Below are 15140 nucleotides of genomic sequence, written 5' to 3'. Positions count from 1 at the left end.
CGCACTTCAAGCTGTTGCAGAGGCTGGACACTGTAGTTCGAAAAGGCTCTCGACTGTCACGGAGAACCACATTTCAGACGGTCGTTCAGTGAACCTTCTTTCCCCCGGTCTGCGCAAAGGCACACGGTTGCGCACCCTCTGATGAGCAAGAGAGTCATCGAAGAACGACTGCCAGGCGAGGAGCCCCAAAAGAAACGAACAGCTTTCACGGCGGTCCCTTCTGATGCCGCCAGTTCGGCGCTCGCCGGCGGTAGAGTCGGAGGACTTGGTGCGCGCCAAGCCGAGACGGAGACGGCGACATCGGTGAGTGAACTTGTAAAGTGCAGATAAATAGGGTAGATTGGCCCGGCATGGGTATGGTGGGAAGGAAGGACGGCGACGGTTCTGTTGCGAGGCAGGTGGACAAGCTCGGGATTAGAAATAGGACGGGAAGTGACGCCGCTTCCATGCCAGGAGTTTCCCTGGCCCGTGAGTTGAAGCCTTGTGAGACGGCAAACGTCTTTCACGTTGCGGTTAGCTGTAAAGAAGAGGGATGGTTGGTCTGGTTTGTCAGGCAAGCAGGAGGCTGGGCAGTTCATAAGTGGGCGCATAATGAGGCGCTTTCGGACGGGCGATCTGTTCCGCGCGTCGCCCGTCGCTCGCAAGGGGAACGGGACTTCGGACAGACAGACAGACATTCGAAGCTCAGCGCCTTCCAAAGGCTTTCGCTGTTCGGACCGCCTTTCGGACGTGCGCTTCTCGCTCGCTGCGTATAAATACCCGAGACCTGTCCTACTCAGCCGGTGCCCAAATCGCTCTCAGTCTATCGCACTTCTCACCCCGATCTGCCGTCTCATCCTCCTCTCTCCCCATCCTATCCCTCTTCTACTACCACCTTCGCTCTGCTCTAGAGTTCCGCCAGCGATACCACCGCCGATACCTCAACTTCTTTCTCCACAAACACCGACCGCCCTGCCGGCATGTTCGTTTTCAAGAGAGGTATGTCGACGTTGCCGAGCTTCTTACGCACTCCCCGCTTGTAGTGTGCTGACCTTTGCTTTGCTCTCCGTCCTCTCTCCGTTACCCAGATGGTCGCCCCGAACGCGTGGCCTTCGACAAGATCACGGCGAGGTTACAGAAGCTGTGCTATGGATTGGACATGAACTTCGTCGACCCTGTGGAAGTCTCGCAAAAGGTACGTCTCAGCTCTCAGATCCCATCGGCTTCGTTCATCTCCCTTCGCACATTGCACTCATGTCTTTCCGTTCTCGCTATGCTCAGGTCGTCACCGGTGTGTATCAAGGAGTGACCACAGTAGAGCTGGACAACCTGGCTGCGGAAACGGCCGCATACCTCACGGTGAGTTCTGTGGGAGCTTGGTTTGCTTGGCCTACAGACCAGCTTTGCTGAGCATCTCATTCCATTACAGACAAAACACCCAGACTATGCTATTCTCGCCGCCCGTATTGCCGTTTCCAACCTTCACAAGGAAACCAAGAAACAGTTCACCGACGTTATGGAAGACCTGTACAAGTACGTCAACCCGAAAACCGGCAAGAACGCTTCCATGATCTCCGAAAACACATACAAGGCCATCATGAAAAATGCCGACCGGTTGAACTCGGCTATCATCTACGACCGTGATTTCAATTACAACTTTTTTGGTTTCAAGACACTGGAGCGCTCTTACTTGTTGCGCATCGACGGCAAGGTTGCTGAGCGCCCACAACACATGCTCATGCGTGTCGCTGTTGGAATACATGGCGAAGACCTCGACGCTGTCATCGAAACTTACGACTACATGTCCGAAAAGTACTTCACACATGCCTCCCCAACGCTGTTCAACGCTGGTACACCGCGGCCGCAGCTCTCCAGTTGCTTCTTGCTCACCATGAAAGACGATTCCATTGAAGGAATCTACGATACCCTCAAGACGTGCGCTATGATCTCCAAGACGGCCGGCGGGATTGGTCTCAACATTCACAAGATTCGTGCGCTCGGTTCCTACATTGCGGGTACCAACGGACACTCGAACGGAATTGTACCCATGCTTCGTGTTTTTAGTAAGTTCATAAGATTCTAGTTCATTGTTCAGCAAGGAATGTTTTGACTGACTTCCGTTCCATTGCAGACAACACGGCACGGTATGTCGATCAAGGCGGTAACAAAAGGCCTGGAGCTTTCGCCATCTACCTGGAACCATGGCACTCGGACGTGTTCGAGTTTTTGGATTTGAAAAAGAACACTGGCAAGGAGGAGAACCGCGCACGTGAGCTCTTCTACGCGCTGTGGATCTCGGACCTGTTCATGCAACGTGTCGAGCAGAACGGCGACTGGAGCTTGTTCTGTCCTGCTGAGGCACCTGGTCTGGAGGAAGTTTATGGCGAGGAGTTCACCAAGCTGTATGAAAAGTACGAAAAGGAAGGTCGCGCCCGCAAGACGATCAAGGCTCAGAAGCTTTGGTACGCGATCCTCGAGTCTCAAATCGAGACCGGCACACCTTTCATGCTCTACAAGGACGCGTGCAACCAGAAGTCCAACCAGAAGAACCTGGGAACGATCAAGTGCAGTAACCTCTGTACCGAGATCGTCCAATACTCCTCGCCCGAGGAAGTCGCCGTGTGTAACCTCGCCTCCGTTTCGCTGCCCAACTTTGTCATCAAGCAAGATGGCGTACCCATGTTCGATTTCAAGAAGCTACACGAGGTCATCAAGGTCATGACAAAGAACCTGAACGTCATCATCGACATCAACTACTACCCAGTCGAAGAAGCCCGTCGCTCCAACTTCCGCCACAGGCCCATCGGCCTCGGTGTACAAGGTCTTGCCGACGCGTTCATCAAGATGCGCTTTGCATTCGACTCACGGGAGGCTGGACAGCTGAACAAGGACATCTTTGAAACCATCTACTTTGCCGCTCTTGAGGCGTCATGCGAGTTGGCAGAAAAGCTTGGCGCATATGAGACCTACGAGGGCTCACCTGTCAGCAAAGGACAGCTGCAACCCGACATGTGGGGTGTTAAGCCCTCAGATCGATGGGACTGGGCAGAACTCCGCGCGAAGATTGCCAAGCACGGTGTCCGCAACAGCTTGCTCGTCGCGCCCATGCCCACTGCCTCCACATCGCAGATCCTCGGCAACAACGAGTGGTGAGTCCGAGCTGTGCACACAAATCTACGTGGAACCTTCCTGACAACCCCAACATGATCTTTCCAACCATAGCTTCGAGCCATACACCAGCAACATCTACACCCGGCGAGTTCTGAGTGGTGAATTCCAGATTGTGAACCACCACTTGCTGAAGGACCTGACCGAGCTGAATCTGTGGAACGATGACATGAAGAACCGCATCATTGGGGACAATGGCTCAATCCAAAAAATCCAGCAGATTCCTCAGGAGTTGAAGGACATCTACAAGACTGTGTGGGAGCTGTCGCAGGTGCGTGTTCCGCTTGCAGTGTGTTGCCATGCAGTATCCACAATCTGATTGGTACTTGTCTCACGCGGTTACAGAAAGTGATCATCGACATGGCCGCCGACCGTGGCGCGTTCATCGATCAATCCCAGTCCCTCAATATCCACCTCGCCGCACCCAACTTTGCCAAGCTGACAAGCATGCACTTCTACGGCTGGAAGAAGGGTCTCAAGACCGGTGCGTCTGATTCTTCACTCTCTTTTTTGGACATGGAATAATGATCTCATTTACCTCTTCCTTCCCCCAACAGGTCTGTACTACCTCCGCACCCGCCCAGCAGCCGACGCGATCCAGTTCACCGTCGACCAGCAAAAGCTCGCAAAATCCAAAGCCAACGGCGCCAAGCTCTCCGTCGCATCATCGTCGGCAGAAGACGAGGAGCTGAGGAGACTGCAGCAGGAGGAAGAGGATAATCTCGCCGCTATGGCGTGCTCGCTGGATAACAAGGATGCGTGTGTTATGTGTTCAGGATAGCGGGGTTTCATGTGGGTCTTTTGTATAGTGGGAGTCTTCTTGTAGTGAGGAAGGATTAGCAAGGCGCTGCATTCTTTTTTGTGTGAGTGTGTTGGTGGTTTTATTGCATTGTTCGTTTATACATATTACGTACACGTCTCTTCATCTTTCGAAGCCTGGCATGTTCAGTGGGATCTGTCAATATGGGTGCAGTATGGTGGATCGTATTTGGTATATGTGTGTAGATGGAGTAATGAGTTGAAGGTATGATTGAACTCGGTGGAGCAACAGAAGACATGATGGAAACCGGTGGGAAGTACCACTGACACCCTATTACATCATTGGGTATCCATAGCGGACCTAGCCGGTAGCGAAGAAGGTAAACCGCCCATCGATTGCGGGCGGGCTTTGCCAGCGGACGACGGGCTAGCTGACCCAGCTTCGTCGTCCCTCAATTTCCCTCGTGGTGTCTTCATAGAAGACTTCAGAGGTATGACCGGTGCGTCTGGACCCGCAGCGCCCAGAAACTCGCTACTCCCCATCGACTTCCCCAGCGTCGAGCTTTTCGCCAACCCACGGCGAAGCGTCCCTCTCAATGACCGCGACGCCTCAGTCGAAGAGGACGCAACATAGTTTTCCCTATCCGCATCCCCTGTGCGCAACCCATTCTTGCCAATCGGCATCGCCTCAACCTCCGAATGCAGCAAATCCGGGTTCGACTGCCCCTTCCCAAACAACCCCGACACAGACCCGAGCCCCGCGAACGACTTGCTAGTGATCGAACCCCCGTGGTCTTTCCCGCCCAGCATGCTTTTCAGCTGCGCGCCGACCTTCGCGGAACGGGTGAAGAGGGTGTTTGATATGGCTTTTGTTGCTGAGGAGGATGTTTTTTGGCGAGGGGTGGCGGGGGAGGAGCTGGTGGGTGTTGAGGAGGAGGAGGGGAGGTAAGAGGTGGTGGCACCGTCTTTGGGTGGGAGGGATGGGCGTTCGGCTTCGCTGTCTCGCCCACGGATGCTGGAATACTCTGCTGTGTCCACTGCGTAAGCGCTGGTGTTGCCTGAGCGCTCGCTGGCACTGTTCGCACGGGCCCGTCTGCTCATCGTGCTTCTATAGCTGGGTGAGCGCTGGATGACGCGATTAAGTGAGGGCGTCGTGCTCGGGCCTCCGGGCGGGGCCGCAGATGGTGTGGAAGCGGGCGAATCGGTCGGGCTAGGCCCAAACGCGTCGTTGGCATCAGCGTCGTCGATAGCTGCAAGGACGCCGGCAAAGACGCCTTCCTGGAAACTGGACGTGTAGCCGCCCTCTCCTGGCAGCGGGGAGCCGAGAATGAAGCCGCTGCTGGAGGATTTGCTTTTCATGGGTATCAGGCTTCGGGAGATGGGAGTGCGTGGGCGAGTTAGGCTTTGTGGTTGAGTTGGCGAGTCGGTGCCCCCGCTTACAGGCATCATCGCTGATTGCTGAGCGGGCGACTCGAGCGGGGACGAGTATTCGGCGATGTTGTTGTGCACTTCCATATCTTCATGATTGAGGGTGTCAATAATTCAATGAAGTCTGAACGAAAGTACATCACTGAGAAGTCGGGAACTCGCATGGGCACTCACCCTCTTCACCATCACCAATGTCATCTGCATACGCATATTCTTCGCCGCGTCCATGATCTTCGAAATTGGGTAGTGCCGAAAAGGTTGTCAGCACACCCGATTGCCTCAGATGATCCTCCGTCCTACCCAGCTCGAAAGCGGACTGCTCCTCCGTCGCGGCGTTGAGTTTCTCCACGATTGGTATCAGGCGTATCAAGGGATTGTCGGAAGTCGCCGCCGCGTCTGTAGCCTCCGTTGTCGCGGAATCACTATGGTTCGACTCATCGGATGACTGTGGCTGCAAAGCGCGAATAGCGGGAAGGATAACTTCCCAAGCATCGTTAATGCACTGGTGGAGTAACGCCCCTTCTCGCCGCAAGTTGATGCGAGGTTTAGATGTTGGCGGACGCGGGGCGCCGGTAACAAAGCCGGAAATATGCTCGATGTAATGTTTCATCCCATCCAGTCGCGTCGTAATCCAGCTATTGCACGGGGCCATGTGCGGTTCCTTGCCTTCAAATTCGGAAAGGTTGGCGAGATTCTGCAGTATCTTCGCAATCAATGTCAGAGTGCGAGCAATTGCCGGATCTGGTGGATGATCGGCCGTGATGCCAAACAACTTCGGTGACAAAATCGCAGGACAGAAGAACCGCAGGAAAATGAACCCGCTTACGGCAGAATACTTGACATTCGTTTTCGGAAAGCGAGTTTCGGCAGAGTACATCATGTCGTGGAATATGTCCACCAGTTCAGCGGGACATTTGATCGCGGAATTGTGGATGGCTTCCCAGAAAATTGTAACGTGGTTGAGCAAACGCTTCCAATTTCGTTTGACGGTTTCCGATTCCCTGCCCGATGGCAACCGAGACGGATCTACTTCGCAACTTTCTTTTGCAGCGTAGACGCCTTTGATTAGCGATTGCAGCGTTCCACGCAAGTATGGCTGCCCGACCATCTTCATATACTGATCCAAAATCTTGGTGGTAATCGAATTCCCACGGAACATAATATTAGGATCAGCTGATAAAAAATGACGGTATCGTAAGCACACGTAGTATCCACAGCTAACTCCCAGACACCTACCAGTCTTGGCGATCTCCATCCTCGTCAGCGTCTGCAACCCCTGCACATCTCGATTAAAAGCCACTAGGATGTTCAGGACCGTAATCGCAAGCTCTTCCCTCGGCTGCGGCTTCGTTATCCGCTCCCCGATGAACTGCACGCACGTCATGGTAGGCTCCGTCACTGTAGACAACAGCTCCTCATAGAGACCCATGGGCAAACTCTGCTCATTCGTGAGCTTGTACGCTATTCGTACGGAGCCTACCGTCGCCGGCCGATCCTTCGCCGCATCCTTGTCCCCGCCGAATGGCCGGATGTGGTACCATTCTTCGACTCGTTTATTGGGAGGCATTCGAGAGAGATTGATGCTCACATAGCCGACTTCCATGTTTTTCTGCAGTTTTGTTGGGGAGCTGCCAAAGAACAACAGTCTTAGGCGTGTCCGACATGGAGAGATGTCGCTCAGTCTAAACTCCTCGCCCCAGAACGGGGAATCATCGCTTTTCACCGACGTTCTTGCCTGCTTCACGTCGTTGAGTAAAACGATGCAGTATGGGTTTATGGACTTTCCGACAGGGCCAAGTGCTGATGTGGACGGTGCTTTCATTTCTTTCGCTTCCATTACCCACAACTGCAGCGATCGCTGTTGCATTGGGGCAACACCTTCCGCATCACCGTCGTCGGCTGCCGATGCACATGTTTCGCAACAATACCCGAATTTCCGCAATGCATGGATCCATTCATGCTTGTCGTTCGCAGACTCCGCAATAAAGTTGTAGGTCATGCGCGATGGACCTTTGCTATTGGAGTTGTTCAAAGTACCCATCTTGCTGTTGTTGCCGGTTGAGACATCGTCTTGGTCGAACATGAGTTGGAAGCAGTTTGCTCGCCCAAAATAGCTATCGTCCACCGAGTAAACCTGGGACCATCCCAAGGTGATCACCTCGCGTGGCTGTTCGGAGTCTTCACTGTCGAAGCAGTACAGAAGCTCGTCTTCCGCCATTAGCACCAGATAAGCATTGTTCCATCCCGAACTTGTGTCCCCGCGTTTGATGGAGACTCTCCCGCCCTTAAGAGCGCCTACCAAAGATCGAACTGAGACCTCGCCAAAGGCCTTTTCGGCCAACTCAAGCAGTTTGTCGAACTCAGCGATGTCTTCCTGAACGTCGATACCTTGGATCACTTCGAGGGTCTCGGAGGTCGTTGTCAGCCGAACTGCGTTTTCTTCATCGTCTAGGTCGGCGACGTCTTTCAGTGCTTGGCTAATGATATTCAGCCGTTTCTCTTCGTATCGGCGGATTTCCTATCGACCCACCAAAAGTAACGTCAGCCCCAACCTTCGACTCATCGTTCCCATGAAATCCCTCGACCTTCCGCCACTCACAGAATAAAATTGCGGAAGCTTCTCCTCAAAATACTCCTGCTGTGCCGTCCTTTTCTTCTCCTCCAGCGTCCGAAGCGCATCAGCGGCGACCGAAACCCGGTCTATAGCAGCAGTAGCCTTCGCCTGCAATCGTTCCAGCTCCTTCTTCTTCTCCGCCCTCAGTTGAGCCTTCGAGAACGCGTCCACCGCCTCATTCGCCGTCTCCTGCGACTTATCATACTCCTGCTTTGCCCTCCTGCACTCGGTATACACCTCCTGGAGCTGACGGTTGAGCATACGCGAGCGCTCGAGGTGGAGCAGTCGCATCGTCTTCATGTCGCGGATCCGCATTTGCAAGGGGTCGATGACATTGGCTTGCAGTTTCGCTGCCGTCTGGGTATGTGCATCCGCCACCGCCTTCAGACCCGTCGCGGCGCAGAATGCTGCCCCCCACACTGTCGACTCCAGTATTTGCACCCCATCGTCTGCTGCTCGGCGACCTTCCCCTTTCGCTGCCGCGGGACTCTCGTCTATGGACGTTCTCCTGTAAGTCTTGCATAGGTTGGCTACGATGACAGCGAGCAATTACGTGAGTGAACTACGCGTGGGAAAACGAACCCGTTCTCCGGCTCCCGCGCGGAAACTGCCATCTCTGCCATCCCGTTTGCCTCACGTACGAACCTAGCGCGATGCCATACCCAGCCTCGATTTCCTGACGCTTCTTGTAGAAACTCAGCAGCTCACGGCTTTGCCGAATCGCCTCATCCGTGTAGCCGGTGACGGTACGGAGTGGCATGCGTACGAGCAGTTTACTTCTGTCTATGGGAAGATGTAGGGACTGGAGCCTTTTCGGAAAGGTGCCGCCTGGAAACAGTCGTTCTCAAAACACCATGGCAGCACCGTTAAGGGCTTCCAGCGCTGGGCTATCCTGGGTCAGCGCCACAACCCTAAAAGTTGTGAAACCGATATTATGTGCGGGCGGAGCACCTCACGAGGGTTTCGGTCGGCGAAGGTTGAGCTTATTCTGCTAGTCCCGTCGGTGGGTTTTCTCGTTCAGAACGGTCAACGAATCGGGTTCACTCCTCCACATTCGGCCATACCTTCGCCGGGTTCAAGGCCGTGCAGCTAGCATTACAAGTCAATGCCACCGATGACGACGCCGCAAGGTTTTACTCCGAGAATTCCCGTGGTTTTGCTCAGCAGACAGGCGAAGCTGTCGCAGCCGCTTTCTCTGGTCCTTCTTTCATTGTGGGAGCCTGTTTTCCCATTGTCTTTACGAGGTTACTGACCTCCGTCGCACGGATACGGCGAATCCAGAAGGATGGCGCGAGCGTCGTCTTTGTAGCGGAGGTCGCATATGTCGTCTATTGCTTCGCAATTACCGCTGTCTTAGCAAACGTGCATGTCGATGCCAAAAGGATGGATCAATTGGGAATGGGCTCCTTCCTTATCACATTGGTAGGCGAAGAGCACGGACAGTCTTGGATGGCAAATACCTACTAGCCGACCGTTTACAGCACCTGCGAGAGAGTAAAGTCATTGCGAACGACAAACACGTCCGGGTCGGATCCACCACTGCGCTCTGTTGCTTCGGCATCCCATTCACATATGTTCTTCAAGGATATTGCCGACGGTCCATCGCATTCAACTATATATTCGCCGACATTCTTCGGGCTCGCAATCGGTTTACCTGTGGTTTACGTTGTCGGGGGTCTTGTCGCGTTTTCGTGGAACCTTCCACAGAAGATGTTCACCGGTGGTCTTCAGCAGGACTGACGATTTGGACATGGCCAAACACTTAAGGAGGCTGAACGACGTCATGGCGGTCGTGGCTGTACTGATAGCGCTCAATCGAATCGTTATGTCGATACCCCTACGCGGTATGCTTACGTCCTCGTTCTTTCCTCTCCAGTTTCCTGCTTGAGCGTCTCCCACATCTTCCTTATAGAAAATCTGTTCGAAACGGAGTTCCGGGTTTTGAAAACTCTGGGACCAGCGCAGCCGGCGCGCCACGCTCTTCCTGAGCAATGGATCGGAGTCTTGCACTGGGCAGGAAGTCCGAAACGGGGGATGCCAAACCGCGAGCATCAGAGAGGAAGGGCGAGGCAAAAGAAGGCACCGTTTAGGTACCCCATAGATAGTAATAAAAATCGGGACTAGAACGGCATGTCGTCGATCCAATTGATCCTTCCCTTGCCAAACTTTCGCATCAGGCGCGCGGGGTATACCCGACGCGCTTGAGCAGGAGACCAAAGGGAGAGACCGCATTTGCCAGAGAGAAATAGCCGTTGAACATGCACCTTGAATTCTGGAGCATGGTCGCGGAGAGTTCAACTGATACATCATCACATCGACATGTGCCAACCAGTCATCTTGCTAGGCAAACAAACATCTGTCACGGGCGAGGACGGAGTTGCTGACAAATCACCTGTCGCGTCCAGCTGTCACTGCTTTGAGGCCTGTCACTTTTGTGGGCCAATCACTGGGGAAGAATGGTTAAACGTAGTGAGGGTGATGAGAAGTGAGCGGCCGCCTCTGCGAGAGATTGAGGAGGGGATTGGCAGCAATCGCGTCACAAATGGAATTGGGGTCATAAGACATCATCATCAACCCAAGCAGATACGTAAACGAAAGCCCCAGTCCATTTACTCCGTCCTATCCCAATTTCCCAAACCTTCTTTGCGAGGTCCACTCAAAACCGCTCGCCGCCAGACGTTTTCCCACGTTCCCCAACTTCCCCACACGTTTTTCCCACGACACTCTCTCATCGTCAACACACCATCTGGCTCTCTTCGCTGAGGAGGAACGAAGCCTGACCCTTCAGTATCCAGCGCCTTACGTCGTTGCTCTTCTCCGCAGTTCCCGTAGCTTTATGTATGAGAGTTGGTCAGGAGGAAATCTACTCCTCTTCTGATTGTTGCAACATCTGTGGAAATTTAGTGGGAACGCACAATAAACAGGGCCTTGGTGGAAAACTCTTCTACTTCCCATAGAAAACGAATTCAAACAGTACATCCGCTACATCATCGTTTTCAGTTCATCCCTGATAGCACTTTCGGTTTCAATCTGTGACAGGTAAATTCGGTGAATCCCATGGCACACAGCGGCCCTTTGATGCACAAACAAAACCAAGCTGTCCACCTGGTGGCAACTGTAGCGCAAAGGTGTTGGCTTGTTTCTGTGTTGGCATGTTACATCCTGCATTTTGTTTTGTGTCTTTCGTTCGAATATTAACCGATTTTCTCACGCAGTAGCCTTCTTAATTTCTCTGGCGACTGCGGTCGACTACGAGGTGCCACTCCAACCCACTTCTTGCATGATTGCCGTGGCCAGCACAGATAGGCCGCGGCGCTCTAAGAGTTATCGTCTCATGCCTGCAGGTCGGGCTGGGACGCAAAGTATTGATATCGACGAGGATAATGAAGTGCGTCCGACAACACAGAAGAATATACTCGCCACAACACCTCCGCGATCGTACCCAGTTTCCTCCCCAAATTTCCGCAGCGGAAACAAATCAATCGAGCCACACATGTTGCATGCGCCAGAACTCGACGGTGTGGCAGGCCTTGGCATTAGCCTACGAAAACCTTCCGTATTACATTCCATCCCAGGCAAAGAGCGGCGTTCGTCTTCTACCGCGGCAGAGGAGTCCCTCTCAAAATCTTTCGATCTCACATCACCTGCCGTCGTCGAGATGATCCGAACCGATGGTGAGTCCCACTTCCACCCCCCGTATGTCCCTTGTAGGAGAATATTCTGACATTCTTAATTTTTAGGGCATCTATCTTCGCGCCGAGCATCAATCTCCACTGCCACACTGTCTACAGTTCTTGCCGCGTCTCTGTCTCTGACGGATAAGGCGAATGCGCTGGGTATGAACACAACTTCGTCTCATGCGGGGCGCATGGGCAAGAGAGGGCCTGCGGAATCTGAGACGATTGTCAACATACAGGATCAGGATCAGCGCGTCGACCAGCAGTTGAATCCTTTGCTAGAATCCGCATCATCGGCGTTGGCTGCGTCACTCGCAAAATCCCCCATTCCTTTGTCATTTGCAAAGCCATCGGCCGGCCACCCTTTCGGGTCAATCGTACATACCAAGAAAGACGTATCTGGCACCTCACCAAAAAGTTCCCACAAAAACATTCAATTTGCGGAGGACTTGGTGAGAGAGGCCAGAGATGGCACGTCTGCTATGTCAATTCCCCATGATAGCGAACGTCGTTCCTACTCCCGCCGCAACTCGGGCGCCTCTGCTTCGCAGGTATCTCCATCCGCCAGCCATGGCAGTCTGGCATGCCATCGGAGTGACACAAACATGAGCCGGAGCCTTGAACCTGCTCGTGGGCCATGGCGTAAATCACGGCATGCCAGGTCTCTCTCGTTCGGGGACAGTGAGGAGGAGGAGGATGATTCCGAATGGCGAGAATTCCGAAATTCGCCGCCATCTCTACCACTCGTACCGTACAGAAATCAGGTCGGCGGACATGCATCATTCCTGCGATTTTCGGACAAGGCACTTTGCAAGCCTTTGAACTCACGGGAAAAAGAGTTTTACGAGGTAGTCGAGACGATGCACCCGGAAATCAAACGCTTCATGGCAACCTATCTCGGGATCGTGAATGTGACTTACAGCACGGCGCGGGAAGATGCAGATGCGTTTGGAGTAGCGGAGGGGACGCCCTTGGTCATTCTCGAAGAGAACAAGCACATGCTGTCGAGCGACTTCGGGATTGAGAGCGATGAGGTCAACAACGATGACCCATTGAGCAATTGCTTGAACCGGAAATTGCAGCAGCAGGTTTTCAGGGATGCTTTGTCACCGCAAAGTTTGCGGGCACGGTTTGCACAGCTGAGGACAGCCCTTGGGGCTATGCAACGGCGATATTCGTTTAGTTCGAGCGACCCAACATCGCCGACACTGCATCCGATGTCGGACCCACTCGCCGAAGCCGGAGCGGAACTTGGTCCTTCGACGCCATCTCCGACCGCAAAGCTTGGGAAATCACGGGATAAACGTCCATCGAAGGCAGACCCTACCGGATCAGCAGAGGCTGCGTCCTCCGTCTTCCATATGTCTGACGATGAAGAAGATGCTGGTGGTTCTAGCAGATCTCCAGTGTCCACTCCTAAGCGGTTACAAGACCTCAAATTGCCTACTCGCCTCATCCGGTCCCCATCAACGCCAGTTGCCGCCAGCGTCTCGTCGAACCATTTCCAGTCGGACACAGATCCTCGTACCCCGGTTAAAGGCGCCGCACTCGGCAAAACGGCCAGCTCACCGACCGTCGCCTACAACCCATGGTCGTTGCACCTCTACAACAACACCATCTCCAAATTGGCCGAGAGCGAAAAGGGGAAGAGACGTACCGATCAGTTCCTGCTGTTGGAGGATTTGACGCAAGGGTTCCAGTATCCTTGCATATTGGATCTGAAGATGGGAAGCCGTCAGCATGGCGTGTATGCTACCAATGAGAAGCGGATTTCGCAGGAGCGCAAGTGTGAGAAGAGCACGAGCAAGAAGATGGGCGTGCGGATTTGTGGGATGCAGGTATGCTTGTGCTCATTGTTATTTTTTATCGAGGATGGCAGATGCTGATATCTTTCTCACATCCCAGGTTTACAAACCACCCACCGGAACGTTCACGTATCTGGATAAATACGTCGGCCGTCAAATAAACGGCGCCAACTTCAAGCAGTCGCTACTCACCTTTTTGGACGCGGGCGAGAAATATCTCATCGGTTACATCCCGCAACTGCTGCAAAAGCTGCGGAATCTGCACGAGGCCGTCTCCAAAATGACTACCTTCCGCTTCTACGCCAGTAGTCTTCTGATTCTGTACGACGGCGCGTGGGCAGACGACGACGGGACTGGCGCCAAGCTCTCGATATCGGTCGTCGGCGAGAACGGCGAACCTGTAGCCCCACCACCGCGCGAGATGGACATGAAGATGATCGATTTCGCAAACTGTGTGTCGAACGTCACGTCGCTGCGCGGGCTGAACGAGGTGGACTCGGTGTCTTCGGATGATACCAATTCGGAGAACGATAGCGATGCCAAGCAGAACGCGAAGATTCCCGTACCCTTCCCACCAACCACTGTGGGACCCGATAATGGATATTTGCTGGGTTTGCGGACGCTGATCAAAAGCTTCGATGAGTTGTTCCGGGAACTCGGTGGTAACAACAGTCAGCTCCTGGACTGCCACGGACACGTGTGGAAGAAGAATCTGACGCATGCTCAGAGACTGTACGCTGAGCCGACGAATGTGATGGGCAATAACAACATTCCCGGTGGTGGGGCTGCCGAAGCAATCACGTCAGGAGAGCCCTTGATGTTCGGAGGCTCGTCGTCCTCTGCAGCATCGGCGGCTGGGTTTTCGGGCCCACCCTCCACTCCTGCTACCGCAACGCCGTCATCGTCGCTTCCGTCCAGTCTTCCGTGGCAAAGATCCCAGGCCGGAGGTACCTCTGGGCCACCAACCTCCGCGGCCGAGAACGAGAGAAGACGTCGTGCGTCGGCCTTTGTCGTCGTCCGGCGCAATTCGGAGAAGGTACCTGTATCCGGCGCGAAAGACGCGAAGCAGCCACCCCGAGTGAATGAACCACTGTCTTCACTCTCGAGCATGATCAAGTCGCCGCCGACCTCTTCGCCGTCCAGCCCCGACCAAGCCACCCCGCCGGCACACGCGAAACAACAGGCCGGGGTACGAACGCTATCGAGCACCGCGATGCAGGAGGAGCAACAGGGCCCGGAAGACTTTGTTTCGCCGTATACAGGGGTTCCGCCTAGCGTTGATCGACGGATGCCTTAAAACGCGTCCTCGGGCTTGTGTATGCAGGCTGGTGGAGACGGTAATTTTTTTGGATCAGATTCCACCGGCTTCTTCATCGGTGTGGCCATCCCCGACTGGGTGCAAGGGCTGGATGCCTCTGACGATTCTTCGTACGTTCGGCACCCTCGCAGTCTTGGCAAGCAAACATTCACCGCGGCTCCCATCAACCTGCTTTTTGGTGTTGCCTTTCTTCTTCCCCCCGCTTCCTCGGATACCTACCACACTTACATTTTGGATACGCGTGATCGCGCTCGTCTTCCCATCACCTTTGACATTGCGTTCCGAGGATCGCGGATCTGGCCGCGCTCTCTCTGCCACTCCCTCCTTCTTTTTCCCCTATCCCCACTTGCGTCCCGCCTGTACGTCTATGTATAAATCATGGGAGTGCAAGC

The 15140-nt window shown here is 54.0% G+C and overlaps 3 protein-coding genes across 3 annotated transcripts; 2 read left to right on the top strand and 1 right to left on the bottom strand.

The window, feature by feature from the left end:
• Positions 1 to 959: 959 nt before the first annotated feature.
• EV422DRAFT_550415 (ribonucleotide reductase) lies at positions 960 to 3928 on the top strand (the record flags this gene model as incomplete). The annotated part of the gene is made up of 8 exons (XM_053071767.1): positions 960 to 978; positions 1068 to 1174; positions 1261 to 1338; positions 1409 to 2042; positions 2111 to 3128; positions 3202 to 3418; positions 3493 to 3631; positions 3705 to 3928. The coding sequence occupies 8 exons, from the start codon at positions 960 to 962 to the stop codon at positions 3926 to 3928; spliced, it is 2436 nt and encodes an 811-aa protein (XP_052926425.1).
• A 317-nt stretch (positions 3929 to 4245) lies between these two features.
• On the bottom strand, positions 4246 to 8708 carry EV422DRAFT_566445 (uncharacterized protein; the record flags this gene model as incomplete). Its single annotated transcript, XM_053072437.1, has 5 exons — positions 4246 to 5423; positions 5509 to 6507; positions 6571 to 7852; positions 7934 to 8478; positions 8594 to 8708. 5 exons carry the CDS (start codon positions 8706 to 8708, stop codon positions 4246 to 4248), a joined length of 4119 nt encoding a protein of 1372 aa, XP_052926424.1.
• A 2370-nt stretch (positions 8709 to 11078) lies between these two features.
• EV422DRAFT_413440 (uncharacterized protein) lies at positions 11079 to 15057 on the top strand. Its single transcript, XM_053067047.1, has 3 exons — positions 11079 to 11622; positions 11689 to 13463; positions 13531 to 15057. Exons 1-3 carry the CDS (start codon positions 11229 to 11231, stop codon positions 14725 to 14727), a joined length of 3366 nt encoding a protein of 1121 aa, XP_052926423.1. The 5' UTR covers positions 11079 to 11228; the 3' UTR covers positions 14728 to 15057.
• Positions 15058 to 15140: the final 83 nt, after the last annotated feature.

Source organism: Fimicolochytrium jonesii (genome assembly GCF_025526975.1).
Source record: "Fimicolochytrium jonesii strain JEL569 chromosome Unknown EV422scaffold_8, whole genome shotgun sequence".
In the NCBI taxonomy this organism is placed as follows: Eukaryota; Fungi; Chytridiomycota; class Chytridiomycetes; order Spizellomycetales; family Powellomycetaceae; genus Fimicolochytrium; species Fimicolochytrium jonesii.
This window is presented reverse-complemented; position numbering and strand designations above follow the sequence as displayed.

What these genes read in the sequence shown, in the direction of transcription:
- EV422DRAFT_413440 (XM_053067047.1), top strand. Translation starts at nt 11,229, where the DNA reads ATGATTGCCGTGGCCAGCACAGATAGGCCGCGGCGCTCTAAGAGTTAT. An exon ending in CGAGATGATCCGAACCGATG is followed by an intron (nt 11,623 to 11,688) that starts GTGAGTCCCACT and finishes CTTAATTTTTAG; the next exon opens with GGCATCTATCTTCGCGCCGA. An exon ending in TGCGGATTTGTGGGATGCAG is followed by an intron (nt 13,464 to 13,530) that starts GTATGCTTGTGC and finishes CTCACATCCCAG; the next exon opens with GTTTACAAACCACCCACCGG.